This window comes from Andrographis paniculata, unplaced genomic scaffold, assembly GCF_009805555.1.
Source record: "Andrographis paniculata isolate CXL003 unplaced genomic scaffold, ASM980555v1 Contig53END, whole genome shotgun sequence".
NCBI lineage: Eukaryota > Viridiplantae > Streptophyta > Magnoliopsida > Lamiales > Acanthaceae > Andrographis > Andrographis paniculata.
The window spans coordinates 2,053,390-2,078,910 of NW_026137588.1; the positions used below are offsets into that span (position 1 = coordinate 2,053,390).

The 25,521-nt window shown below is 31.3% G+C and overlaps 2 protein-coding genes across 2 annotated transcripts; both read right to left on the reverse strand.

Annotated features, from left to right (window-relative positions):
- Positions 1-9,190: 9,190 nt before the first annotated feature.
- LOC127255163 (uncharacterized acetyltransferase At3g50280-like) lies at positions 9,191-10,648 on the reverse strand. The gene is made up of 4 exons (XM_051280556.1): positions 10,577-10,648; positions 10,081-10,325; positions 9,633-9,892; positions 9,191-9,585 (listed from the first exon to the last, which is right to left on the reverse strand). The coding sequence occupies exons 1-4, from the start codon at positions 10,646-10,648 to the stop codon at positions 9,191-9,193; spliced, it is 972 nt and encodes a 323-aa protein (XP_051136513.1).
- Positions 10,649-21,465: 10,817 nt separating this feature from the next.
- LOC127255117 (uncharacterized acetyltransferase At3g50280-like) lies at positions 21,466-23,106 on the reverse strand. The gene has a single exon (XM_051280502.1). It carries the CDS (start codon positions 23,029-23,031, stop codon positions 21,703-21,705), a length of 1,329 nt encoding a protein of 442 aa, XP_051136459.1. The 5' UTR covers positions 23,032-23,106; the 3' UTR covers positions 21,466-21,702.
- Positions 23,107-25,521: the final 2,415 nt, after the last annotated feature.

Sequence of the window (25,521 nt, forward strand, 5' to 3'; positions counted from 1 at the left end):
ATTAAATTTAAGATTGCATTTTTTTTCGTATTGTTGTTATCGCTCTGTTTTCCCAATATAAATTCTGAATTATGATTCTTAAAAAATCATAATAAACAATACAAAATATTTTTTATAAAAATTAAAAAAAAAACTCAAATACTCGTTATAAGAAGTCAAAAAGTCAAATCTTCAACTTAAAATAATAGTATACGTTATACTTGTGAAAAAATTTCCCATACTACACATAAAATATTTTAACATAAAAAATCAACTTATCTATAAATGCTGAGTAAACATAGTCATTACTATTTAGGTTGTATTATTTATTGTTTATTACTATAATTTTTCATTATTTATAGTGTTTAAATTCTCAACCAAATTTTATTCATAATATACGTAACTTTTTAAATGATAATAAGTTTAATAAAATCAATTTATATTTATTTTTATATATTTAAAAAATTTAATTAATAAAAATATATTCAATATTGGTTTATTTTGTAAAAAATAAAATTTTATTTTTTATAAAAGTATAACAAATCTTATTTAATCATAAAAACATAATCAAATAAATTATAAAAATAGTATAAATATATATATATACTTATATTGTGTCAGGTGTTCGAATTAAATATGGACACAAGGCAAAAAAAAAAAAAAAAAAAGAAAAAGAAAAAAAAGTTGATTCTCTAGCACATCTTCGCAGGGATGTTCTGTAAAAGAGTTCTCTAGTTTTTAATTTTTTTTTTTTTTTTTTGTAATTCTAATGGTGATTTGAAAAATCTTCAAAATTTGTTGCCGGTGCCGTTCCTAAAATGTTAGAGAACGTGTCTAAAAATATACGAGCTCATGTAGCTCTGTTGTGTTGAATTTTGATTTGTAAAAATTTATTTGTCTGATGCCCAGAGCATGTTTCAATGCAACACCGATTATGGCACTGCATGGGTAATTTACCGTGGGTTGACTCCAACTCACACAAAAGTTTTTGCATTGCAATTTTTTTTTATTATTATTTTTTTTTTAAAAAAAAAAAATAATTACAGTTCAATCGTGCTATAGTTATGTAAGGATCAACATAAAGTTATTACGTTTTTATTTATATATTTTCTATTTCTAACTTATGAACTGTTCGTTCCCTCCGTCCAAATTTACTTCCATATAACATTTAACTATTATTTTATGTTCCAGCTCTATAAGATTTTGTGCTATTTTTAGTGCTCGTAGCACTGTGTTATGTGAAATAAGAGTTTGTGTTAATTTTTTTAAAAAACCACAGAGTGAATGTCGAGATATGATCAGTTTTTAGTGCAAATAACACTGTGCTCTATGAAATAAGAGTTTGTACAATTTGTTGATTTTTTAAATAGGTGCTCCTGAAAGTATGTCTAATGCTCTATAAAAATATAACCGATGCTTTTTATAGAGTATATATTGTGTTCTATACAAATATTTCTAGTGCTCTAGAGAAATATATCTGGTATTTTATAGAAGTATGCTTTGTGTTCTATAGTATATATTATGCTTTATATTGTATTACTAGTTCCCCTAATAGCATCAATTCAAGAATGCATAAAACACTAATCAAGAATTCAAAAAATCAATATTTTAAATATAGTATATAGGGGAATGGTTAGGGATTTGATTCAAATTAGCACCCATATATATACAAATAGCATATCTTGTGTGTAATAAATATATGTGTTGTTTGTCCATAATTATATGTGTCTTAGATAAGACTATTTTATGTGCTAAAATCAACTTTGTATGTTTGTATGCGACTATAGCTTGTGTTGTTAGTTCATTTATTTTATTTGTATTATATTAATATATATAATATGTTGTGCGTAGTGTAGCCGTCGCTTAGCATATACTAACCATACTCTTGAACGGTGTTATATGAACTATTGAACGGTGTTTTCTAAACACTTTAACAGTGCTTCCTGAAAAAATCAGCAGTGTAATTGCCCTCCCTTACATTGAACACTTGTTTACTACAATTATTACTACATTTATTACATTCACTTTTCATCATCATTAATTACTAACTAAATTTTCAAAAATACCATATCTATTTCTTAATCACTTTTTTAATAAAAGTTTTGTTTTTCTTAATTTCTATATCAGATCCAAATAGGCTATTTTTAACGGAGAAAGGGACTCTTAAATTTTACTCACTCTGTCCCGATTCAAAGTTCCTATTTATTTATTTATTTTTTTGTAGTAATAGTAGATTAAAAAATAATAGTATTATGATATTTTTATTATTTTAAGTACAAAAAAACTGAATCTTTTTATAAAAGTTAGAAATATTTTATTATTTATATATGAGTTGTTTTACTATAACAGAAAATTGATAGACAGAAGGGACTATAAGTTTTAAATTTACTATAAATAATTGTATATTCAATATTAATTTTACACTGAATAATTACAATATTCGTAATTGAATAATAAATAATTTATAAAACACATAATATCTTGTGTTAGTAGTACTTATAAATACAGAATTTTATTTGTATATACACATAATTTTATAAATACACATAATATAAATAATTTATAAAACAATAATTACAATATCTTGTGTTAGTAGTACTTATAAAATTATGTGTATTGTGTTAGTAGTACTTATAAAATTTTATTTGTATTTACAAAAGTACAATATATTGTGTAATTTGTGTAAAATAATTTATTATTGTTTTTAACTTGTAAAATTATCTTGTTGAATAATAAATAATTACTTATGTGAATGTGTGAATTGTAAAAAAAATATATAATTATTTAAATAATATATAAAATAAAATATTTGAAGAATATATTTTTCTTCCGGTGAAAAATAAAATTATGAATTGAAGTAAAATTATAGTTTAAACTGTTAAAACGAAATTTGTGGGTTAAAGATGCTTTTAAATGTAAGCATATTGGTGTGCTATAATTAAAAATTGTTGAGTAAGCTTTTCATAATTTTTTGAGTAGAAAATTAAAGTCATATTGTGTGTTTGTTTGGAGGATTGGATTGGATTTACCCTATTCATCCAATTTTTTCCCCTCAAAACATCAAATCAAACACTTATTTTTTATTTTTTATATTATACTAAAAATCAATTTTTACATTCAATATATCGCATCAACACCTATTTATATCTCATCATACAACTATTCAAATTCAAAATTTTTACTATTCAAATTCCAACTCAAAATTCAAACCCCCAAACAAACACACGTGTTTTTCTCGCCTTTATTCCTGTTGGAAATAATCCAGCTGCGACAAATCAAGTCCTGGTTGATTTAATTTTTCTGCACACGGTTGAATTAATTTTTGATTGAATAATTGTTTGATGCCAAATTTAGGATTTATGTTTATTAGTTTTAGTTAATTCGATTGTATTCATCTTGTGTTAGTAGTACTTATAAATACAGAATTTGTGTAGTCTATTTGTGAGTGAGTTCCCAATAGTAATAATACACTTTCTACTTTTGCTTCTCTCTTCACGTCGCTGTAATTTTCCTTCACTTTCTACTTCATTTCTCTATATTATATATATATATAGATTTTGTCGTTTGTATGTCTTCATAAACCTTCTCCTTCACACATCAACACCATTCCTGTGTTTTGTTTTCACTTTTTCTTCTCACATCCATTTCACTTTTCACCTTTCTCAATCACTATCATCTATATATATACACATAAAAGTACACAGACACAAGAACACCTCCCATTTTTTCTAGTAGACAAATCGTGTATTTAGTTTTATTTCATATATATTTAGACATATACGCATATATATTTTTCTCGCCCATTTATCGGGTGATCTGTTCGTATTTGATTCGCTTTGATTTGTTTCCTAGGTCAAAGCTAACAATTGGTATCAGATATAAACGTTGCATGCCCAAATATCCTAGGTTCAATAGAATGTCGATTGTTCCTCAGGATGCGACGGTGAAAGATAACATAGACAAATTACACAAGTTGGTCGATCAAGGTTGAGACGATCATGGAAGTCCAAGGACTTTGGGAGGAGATTAAACCGACAGAAGAAAAGACGGTAGATGCAAAAAAATAATAAGGCGGTGAGGGCTCTCCTTTTCCAGATGCTCCCAGAGGACCTACTATTGCAGGTCACACCGAAGAAGACCACCATGGAGGTTTGGGATAGTTTGAAAACCAGGATCGTTGGAGTGGATCGCGTCAAGATGGTGCATCTACAGACACTCAGGAGAGAGTTCGAGGGAATGCGTATGGGGGGAGATACCTCGGAAGCATATGCAGGAAAGCTGAGCGGCCGCGAAATATTCCATCCTAGGTGGGAGGCTGGATGATGCGACCTTTGTAAAGAAATTGTTTGATTTTTTACCCAGCGAATATTATCCTGTTATTGCAGGAATTTAGCTGTTCTGTGACTTGAGAAGTATACCGTTTGAGGAAGCAGTAGGGCGAATGAAAGTGTTTCAAAAGGGTGTGCAAATAAAGAAGCCCATCTCTCTTGAAGAGAGTCAATTGCTCCTCACCGAAGCACAATGGAGAGAACGAAATCGTTGAAGGAATTGCAACCGATTTGGACGCAATGGCCAAGACAAAAGCCACATTAAATGTTACAAGTGCGGAAGAATGTAGCACTATGCATCTGATTGCAGAAGCAAGCAAGATAAGGCATAAGTCAATTTAACACTTTTGGAAGAAGAAACTACCTTCCCTCGCATGAAAGATAAAAAACCAATATTATTTTTTTTCCGGATTAGAGACGGAACTCGTTTGAAGTCGTATATGGATTAAGGGGGAGATTGTTGGAAATAATCCAACTGTGACAGACCAAGTCCTCGTTGATTTAATTTTTCTGCACATGGGTGAATTAATTTTTGACTATTTTAAAATATTTAAATTATACTACTCATATGAAAATAATAAATAAATGTATTTAAAATTGATAAATTTATCAAAAGTAAAAAGAGATTATCTTTTATAAAGTGAGAAAAGAAAAATTGTCTAAAAGTATAATATTTTCAGACAAAGAAATAAAAATAAAAATGAAATAATTTTGAAAGATAAAAAATAAAATTTAATTTTAAATGTTATTAAATACTATCAATTAAATTTAATGTATATATAACTAAATATATTAAATTAAAATGTGTTTGTTTTCATCCAATTTTTCCCCCCAAAAATATAAAATCAAATTCATATTTTTTATTTTTATATTATACTAAAAATTAATTTTACATTCAAAACATCACATCAATACTTATTTATGTCACATCATACAACTATTCTAATTTAAAATTTTTATTATTCAAATTCTAATTCAAAATCTAAACCCCCAAACAAATACACCAATAAATATCATAGATAAATTATTATATATATTCGTAACGCTGGTGGGATCCATACCCATTAATATAGCTCTTGTAGCTAATTTGAATACCCGGCTTGAATTTCAAGCTGGGCGATCCCACCCCATTAATATAATGAGTGTGGGATCCACACTCATTCTTATATAACCCATAGCCCTTGTAGCCAAATTGAATATGAGGCTTGAATTTCAACACCGGCGTATAATAATATATTGCTTATTAGAAATAACACGTTCTTGTTATTATTAACACGGACATGTTTGTTCTAAATCACTTGCCACATCAGATTCCGTTATGCCACGTCAGTTTATTCCGTTAAAATTTTAACGGTGAGACTAAAAATGATAATTTAGTTTTTGTATAGGATTAATTTTGATAATTTTTTTTTTTTTGAATGAGACCAAAAATGAAAAAAATGGGTTTAATTGGGACTAAAATTGATTTTTACTCTTTATTGATGTGATATTTTGAATTTAAAACTAATTTTTAATATAATTTAAAAAAATAAAAATTAGTGTTGTGAGTTTTACTCATGTATTGAGCCGAGAAAATCTAAAAAGATTTCTATTGTTTTTGTTAGGTTGAAGACTGACTTTTTGCGATTGGATTCTTGGAGTCGAACATGATAACCAGAAGGTGATTATAGTAGTCAGCTCTACTGGAATGCCAGTCTTTATCTCTTGAGATTAAAGAAAATATACTCCAGAGTGTGTTGAAAGAGGGAAAGATGATTGATTGCCAACATTGACATCCACATTTGAACAACAAGCCAACAGAAGTTGAGGCCTTGTGCACTTACATGTAATAGGGAAATTAATGCATTTAGTTGAGTGTTTGTGGTTGCTGAAAGTGGACTTTCTGTGTGGTTTGCTATACTATGCTTTTGGTACAACATGATCGAATATTCCTGAGTTGGTATTTTAGACATCAATCCGGGTATGGTTTGTATTCAGGACCATTCTAAAAAAATGTCAGCCGTTCAATCAAAATTTTAATTAACGGATGAGATTGCAATTAAGGGTAGATATGTAATTTGATTTTAATAATTAATAAGTCAATGTTTTATTTTAGCATAAATTAAGGAATATAAATACAGATAGATGCAGGTCGTATTCATAATTTTAGTCGGTTCACATCAAAAAAAAAAAAAAAAGATAACTACATCTTTCACCGACATCCATCCAAGAAAATAAATTGTGAAGAAGTCGGAGCGTAGAACAAGATGAAGCAAAATTATGTGCATTTGGGTCAGTTCCAGTGTGTCGTGGACGAAGATAACGTTTTAGAAATTACAGAATAGGATAAAAAATTTTATCGATCGCAAAAATAACGTATTGACGAATTTTTATTACATTATATACCTATCTTCTAAACATCATATTCTAAATATATATGCATCATATTCGTATTAGTCAATCCAACGTATTAATAGTTGCACACAAGAATTGTATAATAATGACTGAAACAATAGAAGACTTGCAGGCTTCCATTAGTTCAATTAAATACATTAAATTTATCCTAATTGTTGAATCCAATATTTGTGCGAATGATATTTAGCCTAAAAAATAAAATTATTTACATTATTTTCTTGAGACAATTTTAAATTTTATTATATTTTTGTAGAATTTATGCAAATACTCACTTATAAAATTTAATTTTCTAATATAATTTAATTGATTGCTCTGTGAAATTATATTTGAATTCAATAAGATAAAGAGTATACTTTATCCAAATTTTAAAGTATTGAATTAAAATAATTTGCCTTAAATTTAGGATCAATCTTCAAATTAAATCATATTTATTATTTTTTTATTATTTAAATGCCTAAAAAATATATAAAATATTTATCCAATTATATACTACGTAAAAAACGAGAAAGCAAGTAATTTAGTTACTCAATATTCGCGCAAAAGCGACATCATAATACTAAATTTCCTAAACAATATTATAATAAAATAAACAACATATTTTATAACAATATATTATTTGACTTTTCAGGTGACGACTATTGGACAAATGCTTCTTTTTCGAGCTTCAATGATGTGTACAAGTCATATTATAAATATGCGCATAGACAAAAATTTGTTGTGCAAAAACAAATACAAAAAAGACAAAAAGTGATCATCAAATATACAATACATTTATTATTGCCGCAATAAAAGATGGTGCAAAAATAATAGTAAAGTTTACCCCAATAATAAACGAACATGTTCAGAGGATGTTGTCACTCAGTTATACATATAAATATAATGGTGAAAAATGTATATAATATAATCCATCACTTAAACCTGAACAATATATCATAACTATGTAATATAAATCATAAATATAAATCATAAAATGAAATATATCATAACTAGCTATACGTGAAACATTCTTATATGCAATTTACATCATTTATATTTGATGTATATATCATGTCTACTGAAGTTATATATCATATATATATATATATAAACATAATGGTGAAAAATATATCTAACACAGTCCATCATTTAAATCTGATCAATATATCATAATTATGTAATATATAAATTATAAATATGAACTATAACATGAAATAAAAGTGTCCACAATAAGGTTTAGTATCATCATTCTATCATGAATTAAACAACATATGTGTCATGAATATACATCGTACGTGTCCGAAGGCCAACAAATTTTTTTTTAGGAATAACTGTGTTGAGATGTTTTTCTAAAAAAGACTAATCAATAATACATATATATGCATGATCACCATAAAAATATTACGCAGTATTGAAAACACAACCACCAAATCTGTCCGTTGGGCCGAAAGAGCTTATCGTTGTTGAAATTTGATATTTTTCTTGGCACATATGGTACTTGAATGTGCTTCGTTATCTTCGTTTTGGGTTTAATAGAAGCCTCGCGATCTCACTTAGTTGAATCCGTCATTGGAAGATTCGTCAAATGTGAACTTCTAAATAAAAGAAGAATTGCGCGTCCTCGCTGACTTCCGTCAAGTGCGGATGTGCATATAGAGAAGGAAACGATGGTGGCGGCGGGCATGGCTGTAGAGGTCGGCGGCGGCAGCTGGCGTGGCTGAAGAGGTAAGCAGCGGCGGATTGTGTTGTAGATGAAGGCAGCGCCACGGGAGAGGGAGTATCTGCGTGGTGAATTTAGGGCTTGGTAAATAAGATGGGATGAGAAGGGTTAAAGGGTTAATATATATATATATATTTAATTTCTAGTTTATTTAAATAATTGTCATATCATAATCGGCGAATTGATAGAATATATCATAATGCATTTACTTGGACACAGTTTAATTAAATTATATAAGAAAAATATTTCATGGAAAATATCATAATAATCTTATATAAATATCATTTTGTGATACAATATACATCTTTATAATTTGAATTTATACGATTTTAAAAGTAACTATTTGAAAACGTTTTTGTTTTGTTTAAGAAAAACTTAATCCCAAAATTATCGAAGGTAATTATGATAACTTTTTCTAATTGATTTTTTCGAATTGATTTTTTTAATTAGATATCTTAATTAAATTTTGAATTACCAAAATACCCTCAATCAAACTCAATTGTTGGATTATCAGTAAAATTGATCCAACTGATTAAAGACATTCAGGATACTCCTGAATTCTAATCAAAATCAGAAGGATACCAAAATTCTTTAGACATATATGAAGTTGGAGATCAAACTAAATAAACAAATGAACTACAGTCTTTAAACACATCAAACTTTAACATATTGGTAATTATTTCCCTCCTATTGTATTTAGTGTTCAGAATTGGATTTTTAGTGATGTAACACATCGTTGTGAGACATTACTTATTCTTGTTGTAATGAACACACATCACTTTTAATGAACGAATCAAACCATGAAAGGTTCCATGAACTCTTCATCTTCATCCATAGCTATCAAAGTCTCCGGCGCCAACCAAACTTCAACGTCCACCCAACCAGGCTCCGGCGTCGGGTAAACAATCATCTTCCCGTCAAAATTTTGTCCCATCCCACTTCCCACGGCAACCGGCTTCCCCCATCCAAAGTCGCAGCCATACACATTGTGCCACGGCGAACTTCCCACCAAAAAAGTTGGAACTGCAATCTTTTTAACCAATGCTGGATTTTTCACCCAATCTTGAACAAATTTGATCTCTGTATCCCGGCTTTGCCGAGCCACCGAATCATTAATCTTTCGCGCTGCGTATCCTAATCCATTCTCCAATATCTCCGCCTCTTTACAAACCATTTGCACCACCATAGCTGCATTCCCAAAATAGCCATCTGGGAGAGGAATTCTTGCCTTGCACCCACATGAAATGCGAAGCTGACATCCCGGCCTTCTTGGTCGTTGCATCCTTTCTTGATTTTTTTGCGATTCCGGGCGCGTGTGACGCCCTGCCATAAATAAGCAGAGACTGCTTGCAGGGATGAGATGCTGTCCATCCCTGCTTCTTCATTGGCCTTGGCTTTGAGCTCAGACACTGTTTGTTTACTGAAATGGAAAAACCTTCGGAGCACTGTAGGAGGAACAAACTTATCCAATTCATTCTGCTGTAATGGAGGAAGACTGAATGATTTAATTCCATCAGGAAACCAACGTTCAATAACAGGGAGTTTTGATATTCTGTCGGAGCCCGGGGAGATCTCCGACCAAGAATTGAAGAAATGCCAGAAAGCAATTCATCTACAACAGAATGCTTGGCCGTGCAGGCAATGAAGAGACTGTCTACGAGAACGGTGACTTGCACTTAGAACACGGCCATCGAAACCCCGTCTGAGTTCATAACTTCTTTGAGTGGGAAAAGGGAGTAGATCGCGTCCGGTAAGTATTTGGGCTCCAACAGTTCGGAAATGTACACGTTGCCGGCGACGGCGTGGGTGAACTCAGCTCCGGTGTTGCTGCAGATGATATGAAACGATGTCGTGCCATCGCTGGTTGCTGTGGTGCCGAGGCGCCCGGCGAGCGGAAGAAAATAGTCGAGTGTGCGGGAGAGCGTGCACTACAAAAAAATAATATATTTGTAACGGAATTCCGTCCCTAAAATTCACGTAGCTAACGTAATTCCATTCATATTTCCGTCTCTAATGTCATTAGTAACGGAAAAAATAGATTTAGAGACAAAAAAATTTTGTTACAAAAATAATTTTTTCTTGTAGTGGTGGTTTTGAGGTGATCGATCAGTAGGGTTTGGGATTCGAGGGTTTGATAGCTATCGTTTCTGAAGAAAATCCCTCTCTGAATTGGGCTCACTTGAAGCAGCTGCAAATCCCATGGATTGAGTTCGATGATGATAGAATTAATTGGGGTCGAATTTGTGGCCATTGGAACAAGGTATGAAGAACAGATTTCGATTTGGGCCATTTTTTATGGAAAGAATAATTTTTTGGAGGGTCCGTTGTGAATTGCATTAGCTAAATGTGACAATATCATTATTTGTATATAGATATATATATATATATATAATATATTTGTGTATTTTATTCCAACAAATAATTTTGTGTTGTTTTGTACTTATATTTATGAATTTTGGTATTTGATTAAAATTCATGAGAATCTGAATATTTTTAATCAATTGGATCATTTTTAATAGCAATCCAACCATTAAGTTTGATTGAAAGTATTTTGGTAATTCAAAAAATTAATTAAGATATCTAATTAAAAAAAAATTAATTAGAAAACAATTATCGTAACTACTTCCGATAATTTCGGGATTAAATTTTTCTTAAACAAAACAAAAACGTGTGCAAATAATTATTTTCAAAATCGTATACATTCAAATTATAATGATGTATAGAGTATAACAAAATGATGTCTCTATTACGATGTTTTACCATGAAATATTTTTCTTATATAATTTAATTAAACGATGTCCAAATAAATGCATTATGATACATTATATCAACTCGCTCATTATGATATGAAAATTATTTCAATAAATTAAAAATCAAATATATATATAATATTAACTTTTTTTAATGATTCTCACCCCATCTTATTTACCAAACTCTAAATTCACCACCCAGATACCCCATCCCCCATGCGCGGCCTCCGTCTACAACATTCTCCACCTCGGCCGCGGTTGACCTCTCTAGCCACGCCCGCCGCCGTTAAATAACCACCCCCGCCGCCGTCAAATAACCACCCCCGCCATCAATTCATTCTCTATCTGCACATCCACACTTGACGGAAGTCGGCCATGACGCGCAATTCCTCTTCTATTTAGAAGTTCACATTTGACGAATCTTCCAATAAATGATTCAACTAAGCGAGATCTCAAGGCTTCTATTAAACCCAAAACAAAGAGAACGAAGCACGTTCAAGTACCATATGTGCCAAGAAAGATAGCATATTTCAACAACGAGAACCTCTGTCGGCCAGGCAGACAGATTTGATGGTTGTGTTTTCAATACTGCGCAATTTTTTTATGGTGATCATGCGTATATTTGTATTCTTGATTAGTCTCTTTTAGAAAAAAAATATCAACAGTTATTCCTAAAAATCTTTTTGTTGGCCTCCGGACACGTACGATGGATATTCATGACACATATGTTGTTTAACTCATGATAGACTGATGATACTTAACCTTATTGTATACAATTTTATTTCATGTTATGGTTCATATTTATGATTTACATATTGTATAGTTATGATATATTAATCAGATTAAAATAATGGACTATGTTAGATATATTTTTCACCATTATATTTATAAATATGATATATAACTTCAATAGACATGATATATGCATCAGATATAAATGATGTTATGATATATGCATATGATATATATTTCATTTTATGATTTCTATTTTTGATTTATATATTGCATAGTTATGATGTATTAGTCAAGTTTAAATGATGAATTATGTTATATATATTTTTTTCATAATTATATTTATATGTATAATTGGGCGGCAACATTCTCTAAACATGTTCATTGATTATTGGGGTCAACTTTACTGTTATTTTTGCACCCTTTTATTGCAGCAATAATGAATGTATTGTATATTTGATGATCACTTTTTGCCTTTTTTTGCATTTTGTTTTGCATGGCAAATCTTTGTCTATGTGCATATCCACAATATGACTTGTACGCATCGTTGGACCTTAAAAAAGATGCATTTGTCCAATAGTCGTCACCTGAAGAGTCAAATGATATACACTGTTATAAAATATGTTGTTTATTTTAATGTAATATTGTTTACGGAATTTAGTATTATGATGTCGCTCCTGCTCGAATATTGAGTAACTAAATTACTTGCTTTCATTTTTTTACGTAGTATATGACTGGATAAATATTCTATATGTTTTTTAGGCATTTAAATAATAATAAAAAATAATAGATATGATTTAATTTGAAGACTGTTTCAACTCTCCATACTTGTAGAGGTTGAACATTAATTTAAAGGCAAAATTAGTTTAATTTTTCAGCACTTCTATAATTTGGATAAAGTATAATGCTCTTTATCTTATTGGTTTCAAATATAATTTCATAGAGCAATCGATTAATGTATATTAGAAAATTTAAAATTTTAAGTCAGTACTTACATAAACTTTACAAAAATATAATAAGATTTAAAATCGTCTCAAGAAAATAATGTAAACAATTTTTTTTTTTTAATTTCAGGCTACATATCATTCGCACAAATGTGTATTCGATAATCAGGAAAATTTTAATGTATCTAATTGAACTCATGGAAGCCTGCAAGTCTTCTATTGTTTTAGTCATTTATTACATCATTCGTGTATGCAACTATTGATACGTTGAATGACTAATACGATTATGATATATATATTTAGAATATGATGTTCAGAAGATAAGGATATGATGTAATTAAAATTCGTCAATACGTTACTTTCACGATCGATAAAAAAACTTACCCCATTCTGTAATTTCTAAAACGTTATCTTCGTCCACAACACACTGTAACTGACCGAAATGCACATCATTTTGCTTCATCTTGTTCTACGCTCTGACTTCTTCAAAATTTATTTTTTTGGATGGATGTCCGTGAAAAAAGATGAAGTTATCTTTTTTTTGGTGATGTGAACTGACTATAATTATAAATACGACCTGCATCTATTTGTATTTATATTCTCTTAATTTTACTAAAACAAAGTATTGACTTATTAATTATTAAAATCAAATTACATACCTACCATTAACTGCAATCTCATTCGTTGATTAAAATTTTGATCGGACTACTGAAATCTTTTCAGGATGATCCTGAATATTGTATTCAGGAGCATACCCAAATTGTATATTTATATATGCAAAGTGGTTCACCTATTCAATTATTTATATAATAAAACTCATTAGCTTTATTAAAAAGTACAACTATTACATATATATATATATATATCCTTATATACAACTTACATATTATAGTTTTATATCATATTTATACACATAATAGTGGAAAATATATCTATATAGTCCATCAGTCAAATCTGATACATATATCATACCTATGCAATACATAAATTATAAATGAAAATCATAATATGAAAAAAAAAATACATAGTAAGGTTTAGTATCATCAGTGTATTCTGAGTTAAACAACATATGTATCCTAAATATACATCATATGTGTCTTGAATATAGATCGTACGTTTTCGGAGACCGAAAAAAGGTTTTTAGGAATAATTGTGCGAATATTTTTTTTTTCCAAAAAAGACTAATAAAAAATGCACATTTACGCATGATCGCCATAAAAAATTATGCAATATTGATAAAACAACCACCAAATCTGTTCATCGTCAATATGCTCTACCCTCCCTCTCCCCCTACTTCGCACCACAGGAAAATCGAGAGCGGAGGCAGAAAATGTGTTCGATGGCGCCTGGCGCGGCTAGAGATGTCAGGGGCGGCGGTCGTCAACTGCGGAGGTATAAATAGAAGTGGAATCGAGGGCGGAGGTGGCTAGCGTGTTTGGCGGCGTCGGACGCGGCCAGAGATGTCGGCGGAGGCGGTTGTCAATTGCGGAAGTGTAAATGTAAAGGGAATCGAGGGTGGAGGTTGCTAGCGTGTTTGACAGGGACAGACACGGCTAGAAATGTCTTCGTTGGTGGTCGCATAATGCATGGTCGACGAAGGCAAGGCAAGGAGAGGAGGAATGGAGTCTTCGCTTCGTAAACTTAGGGTTCGTAAATAAATTGGGGGTTGGGAGGATCAAAGAATTATATAATTATTTGTTATTTTACTTATAATAAATAACCTGTGGATTAAAAGGTTATATCATAATGTATTTGAAAATATCATTCTATTAAATTATATATGGAGTGTATTTCATGATAAAATATAATAATAGTGTTGTAAAGATATCATATGTGATATCCAACAACATCATATGTACGATTTAGAAAAGTAATTATTTATAAGCGTTTCTATTTTTAATTAGAATTGACTGAATAAATAGGAAGTAGTTAAGATAATTGATATTTTAAAAATTAAAAATTATTGAATTATTTTTTAAAATACCTAAAATACCCCCGACTAAATCGACCATTAGATTGACAATTAAATTGATATAATGATTGAAATAAATTCAGAATTCTCCTGAATTTTATATAGCATCGGGAGGATACTAGTATTCTATATATACACTAGTGTTTGTTTGTTACGATCTATAATAAAGGATCTTTAATATGTATTGACCAACTCTTAATTGTTTTTTCTTGTGAGTCCTTACTTACAAATTCTTTTCTTCATAGCTCCCTATTTATAAATTTCTTCTATAAATATCTTGTTTTATCCTTTAAATAATATTTTATTTACTTTTTTTGCTTTGACTCTGTTACGATGAAAAAAAAAAAAAAAATCTAATTAATCTATTTTCACATGTTAATAATATTAGTTACAAAAAATGTAAATCATATCTTTCATATATTGACGACTACAACAATATAAATTAGAAATACAGAATTTAAAATTTTAACTCTTTCATTCTATATTAGCTTCTTTTTTTTTCTTTTTTTTTTTTTTTGAGAATCAATGTTAAACCTTCCTCCGATCGAGGCTCCAACCAACGATATCAGTACAAACCAACCTAAACCACCATAGTTAAGCACCAACATCATGCATCGAATTCGAGTTCATGGTTAGGTGTCTTCCAATGTTAATTTGGTAAATATCTATATAAATAAAATATATTTTAGTTTGATAGTATTGATTATACTAACTTTTTTATTTATTATTAATTCGGTAAAGATTCAATCGTTGTTTGTACTTTTCATATAAGAAAAAAATAATTCAAATGAAGATTTGTACTTTTAAAATTCATTTTAAATACTTTTCTATAGTGTAGTCGGTAGTTTACATGATATTTGAAATACTTTTATTACTTTACTCGCATTTTGTTCAACTAAGACAATATTTCAGTATTAATATATTGTATTATTGTTTAAGGATTGCGAATAAATATTTTTAGCTACTTATCATGATATAAATGTCTCATCACCGAATCCCCCGTAGCGGCAGAGAGGGAGAGAAAGAGAGAGAGAGGAGGGGTTGTTAATCAAATCGATATATTTTTGGGTAACTGTGCTCCAAATTATTTTTTTTTTTTTTGTTAGAAAATATATTTTGAAGTTATTCTAACTTTTTATTTTTTATTTATTATAAAAGAATTTATTTTTTTTATAAAATAATATTCATGACAAATTTAATTTTAAAATTATATTATATTGATATGAATATATAACTTTATATAAATAAAGGAACATAAATATATATTTTCAAGGTTGTTGTAAATGAAAAGCAAATGAACCTTTTTTAATTGGCCAAAAACATATGTCGGTCAATTGTACAACGACTGAAAATTACCTATTTGTACCGAATGACAGCTATAACCCACAAGTTTGGACAACTAAGGCAACATCCTCACCCACGCTCGGAGAAGTCATTAAAACAATTTACATATGATGAATCTGAATTGAACTCCTCGTACCACTTAAAAAAAAAAAAAAAAAAAAAAAAAAAAAAAAACTGAAATTTAGGTACAAAAGTTTTCGAAGCAAAAGATAATAAATTCATAGTAAAATATTTTTTCTGACGAAATGAGTTTCGTCGCTGCTTATACAGTGTTGGTAAACATCTTTGGCAAAAAATTTGACTTTCGTAACGAAAGATAATTTTTTTTGCAATGAAAGTTAAGAAAAAAGATATAGCTACGAAAATATAATTTTGTAGCTAAAGCTCTTTTACTATAAAAATAATATTCATAATAAAAAAATTTTACCAACAAAATATACATGATTTTTTTAGTCAAATAGTTTTAAGTATGAAAGATAATTTTGTAGCTAAAATTTTTTTCTATGAAAATAGGATTTTTTTAGTAAAAGAATTTAGCGACGAAATTAATTTTGTAGTATATAATTGATTTTTACTGACGGAATTAATTTTTATTGTTGAATAATACGTTATAACTACAAAAATATTTTGCAGTAATAAATTTTCTAGCTAATTAGACATTTTTTTTATTTTTGTAGTGTACCGATATGAAACATGAAATCCCAAACCAAACCTTAGATAATGGTATATCACTACAAAAAAATATCAATTTTGTGACAAGATTTTTTCGTTCTCAAATCCACTTTTTCCGTTACTAATGATATTAGAGACGGAATTAGAAATGAAATTACGTTAGCTACGTGAACATTAAGAACGAAATTCCGTTACAAATATACTATTTTTTTGTAGTGTATGATGAATAAAGTGATACATATTTCCAGCAAAACAATTCGAAATAGAAAGAGATTTATGCGATGTTGCCATCAGTGTACTCTTGCAAGACAGCTGACCCATCACTTATGAAAACTGAGAACTACGAGGCCTATGAAAATGCATTATAAGCAAAACTAGTACTATATGCGTAGGTGAGTGCTAATTGTCACGAGGTCATCTTCTTTGATGGGGTAAACAGCACCCCGTGACACTTCATAATCAAATTAAATGTGTGTATATATTAAAACGGACAATGAGTCGATTCGTATCGGGTTCGTATGTCAGGTTGAATACTTTAAACGGGTTAAATTACTCAACTCTAACTCGATCCGTTTATTATCGTGACGGGTTCGTGTTGACCCGTTTATTATCGTGTCGGGTTCGGATTGACTCGTGTTGACCCATATACATAATTAAGTCGAAATTCTTGATTCAAATTAAATTATTTTTTGTCGTGTTATGTTAATTTTTATTGGTTTGAGCGTAAATTAGGTTGAATTATTTAAAATTGAAACTTAGTTAAAATTAATTTATGAGAAAATTATAAAATTATGATTATTTTACATATATAATAAATATATTAATCAATATTAATATATTATAATCAGGTTGTCATGTCAGGTTCGAGTTGAGAGCCCCAATCCTAACCCAATCCGTTTATTATCGTGTCGGGTTCGTGTCAACCCATATACATAAACGGGTTGAAATCTTTGACCCAAACTCAATCATTTCGTGTCGGGTTCGTATTGAGTTGTCGTGTCGGGTCAATTTTTTTCAGCTCTAGTATATATACTGTTCGAGTATACAAGAAAAAAAAAATGGTCAATAAATTTTATTATTTTTTACTAAAAAGAAAAAAACTAAATACTATAACAAATCTACATAAACCTTATAATTTTTACACAAAAATTAAAATAGAAAACAAAAATTGGAGAGGGGGGAGGGAGGCAAATTATTAAAAATACATCATTTATTTATTTTTTAAACTAAAGAAAACATATATTTTGGGGATGGGGTAAGGTGCCCTAGCTCCCACGTGGTTTCATCCTTGTGTGCCGAATAAATTATAGCCATTAGATTAGGTTTAGGATCAATGGTGAAGATTGTTTGTATGATAAAATAGTCATTTTGACTATATTTTAAATGAAATGTGGATTTTCTCATTTATAACCATAATTTAGAAATTACATGTGTAGATACTAAAAATATGTCTAAAATAAATTAAATATTATGTATTTTAGAAGAAAATAAAATTTCAAAAATAAATATATAGTATTTATTATGCACATATGTTAATTTTTGTACAATAAATATCAATCATTAATGCAAAAATCTGCTTAAAATGGAAGATATCGTACAAATATTACGTGCATAAATAGAGTCATAATAAATTTGGCAGCAAAATAAATAAATTTTGTTAATAAAGGAAGTATATAAATTAATATCTTCCAAAAAAAGGCAATGATATAAAGATTTTGGCGAGAAAGGAAGGTGCACAATCAAATCTTTAAAAAATGGAAAACAACATCCGATGAAAAATGAAAGATTATAAAATCTTCATATTGGCCAATCAAAACGCGCCACGTGGCACCATTAAAAAAGGAAGCTGAAGCCACCCATCCCCTATAAAGGAAGATAAAGGAAAATAAATAAATCTTGTCAATAAAGGAAGTATATAAATTAATATCTTCCGAAAAAAGACAAAGATATAAAGATCTTGGCGAGAAAGGAAGGTGCACAATCAAATCCTTTAAGAATGGAAAACAACATCCGATGGAAAATGAAAGATTATAAAATCTTCCTATTGGCCAATCAAAACGCGCCACGTGGCACCATTAAAAAAAGAAAGCCAAAGCCACCCATCCCCTATAAATAGGAGCCATGGCAAGTTCATTTGAGAGACCGAAGTTACATCGAGAATTCAAGCAAAGGGGTAAGTCTCTAGACTCTCTATGTATTGTTCTTCATGTTCTTCATGTCCTTCGAAGCGTTCTTCGTCGAAAGTCACTGATTTGGATAAATGATCCAATATTGGTTGACGAATCAATGTGGTTAACGTTTTTCGTCGTATGCCCAAGCCGGGGGAAGGATTAAAGCTCCCAAAGCCGTTGAGGAATTCGTCAAGCCAAGGGAAGGTCTCCAAAGTTCCTCTCAAAGCTTCAAAATATTCATCGCGTTCTTTAACAAAGCACCAACCAGGCCCTCTTCAATCCAAAAGTCAAAGGGACACGCCGCAAAATGTGTTATGGAGCACCAAATCCACGTCTTCAAGGATCAAAGCTGCAAAAGCCGCTGAAGAATACATCAAAGCCAAGGAAGAGCATCCAAAGTTCATCCCAAAGCTTCAAGATGTTCATTGCGTTCTTTAACAAAGCACCAACCAGGCCCTCTTCGATCCAAAAGTCAAAGGGACACGCCGCCAAAAGTGTTATGGAGCACTAAATCCACCTCTTCAGGGATCAAAGCTTCAAAAGCTATCGAAGAGTCTATCAAACCCAAGGAAGAGCATCCAAAGTTTATCCCAAAGCTTCGGGGTGTTCATCGCGTTCTTCACCAAAGTATCAACTCGGCCCTCTTTGATCCAAAAGTCAAAGGGACATGCCACCAAAAGCGTTATGTAGCATCAAATCCACCTTCTAAAAGATCAAAGTTGCGGATCGTCCAAAAAAGACATCAAATCCAAAGCCAATTATCAAACCGCCCACACGGAGACCAAAGCCTTCCGAACGGCGGCAAAGCCAAAGTAAAGATCAAAGCCTAGGACTATCCAAAGAAGACATCAAGTCCAAAGCTAATGATCAAACCGCCCACACGGAGACCAAAGCCCTCTGAACGGCGGCAAAGCTAAACCAAAGATCAAAGCTGCGGATTGTCCAAATAAAACATCAAATCCAAAGCCAATGATCAAACCGCCCACATGGAGACCAAAGCCCTCTGGACGGCGGCAAAGCTAAACCAAAGATCAAAGCTGCGGATCGTCCAAAGAAAACAACAAATCCAAAGCCGATGATCAAACCGCCTACATGGAGACCAAAGCTCTCCAAAAGGCGGCAAAGGCAAACCAAAGATCAAAGCCGCGGATCGTCAAATGAAGACACTAAATCCAAATCAGATGATCAAATCGCCCACACGGAGACCAAAGCTCTCCAAAAGACGGCAAAGGCAAACCAAAGATCAAAGCCGCGGATCGTCCAAAGAAGACATCAAATCCAAAGCTAATGATCAAATCGCCTACACGGAGACCAAAGCCCTCCAAAAGGCTAAAAAGCCAAATCAAAGATCAAAGTTGCGGATCGTCCAAAAAAGACATTAAATTCAAAGCCGATGATCAAATCGTCCACACGGAGACCGAAGCTCTCCAAAAGGTGGAAAAGGCAAACCAAAGATCAAAGCTGCGGGTCGTCTAAAGAAGACATCAAATCCAAAGCCGACGATCGAATCGTCCACGCGGAGACCAAAGTCCTCCAAAAGCAGCAAAGCCAAAGCAAAGGTGAAAGCCGCGGATCGTCTAAAGAAGACAACAAATCCAAAGACGATGATCAAATCTCCAACACGGAGATCAAAGTCCTCCAAAAGCGGCAAAGCCAAAGCAAAGATCAAAGTCTCGGATCGTCTAAAACATAATATTCAAAGTCCAAGCAGAAGCGTAGTACAACAAATCACAACACATATTTATATTTCACTTTTATCAGTCATAAACCCTTTTATCCAAAGAAGATAAAAGGGTTTATGACTGATAAAAGTGAAATATAAATATGTGTTGTGATTTGTTGTACTACGCTTCTGCTACAACATAATATTCCCTCCATCCCATAATAAAGTATTCATTTTTTCATTTTAGTCCATCTCATAACAAAGTATTCATTTCATTTTTTAATAATGATATTATCTACCTAACATTACAAATACCCTTATAATTTACAATATATTACACAAATGTCATTACCTTTATATCACACATACTAATAAGGTTATATTAGTCATTTCTACTACATCCAAATATAATACTAATATTTTTAAAACTACATGCAAAAAGCAAATGGATATTTAATTATGAGACGGGAGAGTAGAATATTCTTGAATTATGTTGAGTATCACACATAGAATATGATGTTGGGATTCCCCTTCTTTATAAGCCGTGAATTACTTCACGTACAATCAATTGGTTTTAAGTTGAAACTTCGGATCCCCGTCTTAATATGGTATCAGAGCTATGATACTCGTATTGGGTTTAGATCCTGTATGAATTTTTGAGATAATCATCTCGAGGGGGAGTGCTGAATATATCTCACACTGAAAAACCCCTGTAAGGTAACGGACTGCTCCACTTATCACCAATTAATTTTAGAGTAAAAGCTTGAATCTCTTTCTTGACAAACTAGTACTCCATACATAGACCAAATTGATGATCAAACTGAATAAACAATCACTGGGGTATTGTTAGTATTTTTTTTTTTTTTAATACCGCACAGTTTATTTTGTCGTCCACGCATCATTAAAAAACAAATGACCAACAATCTCTAAACACATCAAACTTTAACATATTGATTGTCATTCCTCTCCAATTGTTGGACATTTAGTGATGTAACAATCATTGTGGGACATCAATTATTATTGTTGTAATGCACACACATCACTTTTAATGAACGAATCAAACCATGAAAGGTTCCATGAACTCTTCATCATCATCCACAGCCATCATAGTCTCCTGCGACAGCCAAACTTCAACGTCCATCCCACCAGGCTCCGGCGTCGGGTAAACAATCATCTTCCCGTCAAACTTTTGTCCCATCCCGCTTCCCACGGCAACCGGCTTCCCCCATCCAAAGTCGCAGCCATACACATTGTGCCGCGGCGAACTCCCTAGCACAAAAGTTGGAACTGCAATCTTTTTAATCAATGCTGGATTTTTCAACCAATCTTGAACAAATTTGATCGCTGTATCCCGGCTTTGCTGAGCCACCAAATGATTAATCTTTCGCGCTGCGTATCCTAATCCATTCTCCAATATCTTCGCCTCTTTACACACCATTTGCACCACCATAGCTGCATTCCCAAAATAGCCATCTGGGAGAGGAACTCTTGCCCTTGCACCCACATGAAACGCGAAGCTGACTTCCTGGCCTTCTTCGTCGTTGCATCCTTTCTTGATTTTTTCGCAATTCCGGGCGCGTGTGACGCCCCGCCATAAATAAGCAGAGACTGCTTGCAGAGATGAGATGCTGTCCATCCCTGCTTCTTCATTGGCCTTGGCTTTGAGCTCAGACACTGTTTGTTTACTGAAATGAAAAACTCTTCGGAGCAGTGTAAGAGAAGCAAACTCATCCGATTCATTCTGCTGTAACGGCGGAAGACAGAATGATTTGATTCCGTCAGGAAACCAACGTTCGATAACGGGGAGCTTCGATATCCTGTCGGAGCCGCGGGAGATCTCGGACCAAGAATTGAAGAAATGCCAGAAAGCAATTCCATCCACGACAGCATGATTGGCCGTGCAGGCAATGAAGAGACCGTCTGCGAGAACGGTGACTTGCACTCCCAACACCGGCTTCGAAACCCCGTCGGAGTTTATAACGTCTTTGAGTGGGAAAAGGGAATAGACCGTATCTGGTATGTATTTGGGCTCCAAAAGATCGGAAACGTACACGTTGCCGGCGACGGCGTGGGTGAACTCAGCTCCGGCGTTGCTGCAGTTGACATGGAACGACGTCGTGCCGTCGCTGTTTGCGGTGGTGCCGAGGCGTCCGGCGAGCGGAGGGAAGTAGTCGAGCGTGCGGGAGAGTGTGGTTTTGAGGTGATCGATCAGAAGGATTGGGGATTCGAGGGTTTGATAGCCGTCGTTTCTGAAGAAGATTCCTCTCTGGATTGGGCCTACTTGAAGGAGCTGCAAATCCCATGGATTGAGTTGGAAGATAGAATTTGGAGTCGAATTTGTGGCCATTGGAACAAGGCATGAAGAACAGACTTTGATTTCGGCCATTTTTCGGAAGGAATAATTTCGTGGAGTGTATGGATTTGATTTGATCCGCCCCTTTCTTTGTTTAATGTAACTAATTTTAAAATAAAGTACTTTATGTGGCAGTATCATTATGTGTGTATATAATCATTATTTATATATATATATATATATATTTATATAATTTTATTCCACGAAATAATTTTGTCGTTTTGTGTTTATATCTATTCATGTCTAGTCAAGAGTTGTTAAACGAACGTATTCGTTCGTGAACTCGGCTCGATTCAGCTCGGTTAAAGTTCGTTCGCGAATGTTAACGAATCGAGCCGAATAGCATAAACAGACTTGTTTGATTAACGAACGAGCTTAATTGAGTCTAAAGGAATCGAATACCAATACGAGCTCAAATAATAAATATTATATATACATATAAAATTATAATTTATAAATAAATAAAATATCAATTTAAAATAAATAAATAAAATAATTTTAAAGTTTCTTTTTAATTTATATATAATTTTAAAAAGTAAGACAAACGAACTCGAACGAGCTTAATCGAGCCGAACACGAACACAAGCTCAAACAATAAAAATCTTTAACGAGCCGAGCTCGAACACTACGAACGAGCTCGAAAGCTTAACGAACGAACACGGATTCGCGAATTTTAACGAACGAACACAAACATTTAAAATTCAGCTCGGCTCCGCTAACTAATAGCTCTATTTATGTCATGTATTTTATTCACATCACAAAATATTACTTCTATGATTTTCGTCGGTCTTTTCAAAATATTATTTTCTTATTTTAGTAAAAGTAATCATATATTAATACTAAAATACCCTTAACGTTTAGCTAAATTACAAATATATTATTACACATACAATTAATTTTTACAAAAATTTCAGAGGACAAAAATATCAAAACTTCTTACACACTTCCACGGAGGATTATTTTTTTTGTGTTGTACCCCTCTTAAATATTCTATGTACACATTATAAGTTATACGTGGAGCTTTTGTTGGTAATTTTGTAGTCGTCTATTGTCTATTCGATTTATTATATATATACACATTAGTTTGTACGATCCAAGTGATAAATTAATTATTTTATTAATTTTTTTAATATAAAATATCATATTAATATATATTAGAAAATATTTATACCAACATTAAATTATTAAAATTAATTATTGTTATTTAAAACAATGACTATATAAAATTAAAAAAATATATATTATAAATAAAATACATTAAAAAAATATAATTGGGACATGAATCGAGAAAAGGCTTACGGTGGATACCTAGGCACCCAGAGACGAGGAAATTTAATTGTGTTGAACAATTCACAAAGTCTCCCTAGTGTTCATTTTTTTCTTTAATACATATTAATCAACATTTCTTTTTATATTATATTATTTTACGTGCAGCTCATTTCTTATTTTAATCGAGCAATTTTGCTAAAAGCTCATGTTATATTCATGTATAAAGATTTGATTCGATAAACAAATCAATTAGTTTGCTCTTTGTTGTAAAGCCAAATTTTATCAGCATTTACTACTATTTTTTTTATTATTCCCCCTTTCCCAGCTAATTTGTCCACATTAGTTGGGACTTAAAATTTTAGGTATTGTGTAATTAGTAAGTACTTAAGAAATATATCAGTAAAAATAATTATAATTTAATAAAAATAATTATAAATTGAGATTAAAATTACTAAATAGTTTACTTAAAATAAAAAAATGACAATAAATTATGAATATTTAAATGTGATTAAAGTGTATAATTATATTTCCAAAAAATGAAATGACAAATTATATGGACGGACGAAAATAGAAAGAGTACGACAAATTATATGGGACATAGGGAGTATTATTATTTTAATTGTAATTCAATTGCATATTTTTTGTCTCAATATAATACTTTCCCTATTCCATATTTTTGTGTCAGATGTACTGTAAATACGAAAATTTTGGTAAAATATAATTAGTAAGTAGTTAAGATGTGTATTAATAAAAATAATTATTATATAATAAAACTAATTATAGATTAAGATTAAAATAATTAAATAATATACTTAAGATTAAAAAATTATAAATTATGAAATTTAAAATGTAACTAGAGTATATATAATTATATTTTTAAAAATCGAGAGGACAAATAAGGTGGGACGGATAGAAATAGAAATAGTGGACGAAAAAGTGGGACTGAGGGAGTATTAGTTACTAAAATTTGTGTTGTTATTGAAATTCGTCGATGACGGTCCAACGAATTTAAGCCAGTCGAAATTGACAATAATCGAGTTCCCCGGCCTATTTAAAAATATATCTGGGCTTGCTCTCGCAATCAAAAATTGATATATCTAATTGCGCAAAAGATTTAATACGCTAGACTATGGAGAAGAACAACAAACGGATGACTAAGAAAGGAAAGATATTGAATTCTATTAAATAAAATCAACAAGAAATTATGAACAAAGCTCAATAAAGAAAGTAATAATTATGTGTTATATAATAATA

What these genes read in the sequence shown, in the direction of transcription:
- LOC127255117 (XM_051280502.1), bottom strand. Translation starts at nt 23,031, where the DNA reads ATGGCCGAAATCAAAGTCTGTTCTTCATGCCTTGTTCCAATGGCCACA.
- LOC127255163 (XM_051280556.1), bottom strand. Translation starts at nt 10,648, where the DNA reads ATGGCCACAAATTCGACCCCAATTAATTCTATCATCATCGAACTCAAT. An exon ending in GACGGGGTTTCGATGGCCGT is followed by an intron (nt 9,893 to 10,080) that starts GTTCTAAGTGCA and finishes TAAATCATTCAG; the next exon opens with TCTTCCTCCATTACAGCAGA. An exon ending in CAGCTTCGCATTTCATGTGG is followed by an intron (nt 9,586 to 9,632) that starts GTGCAAGGCAAG and finishes TTGGGAATGCAG; the next exon opens with CTATGGTGGTGCAAATGGTT.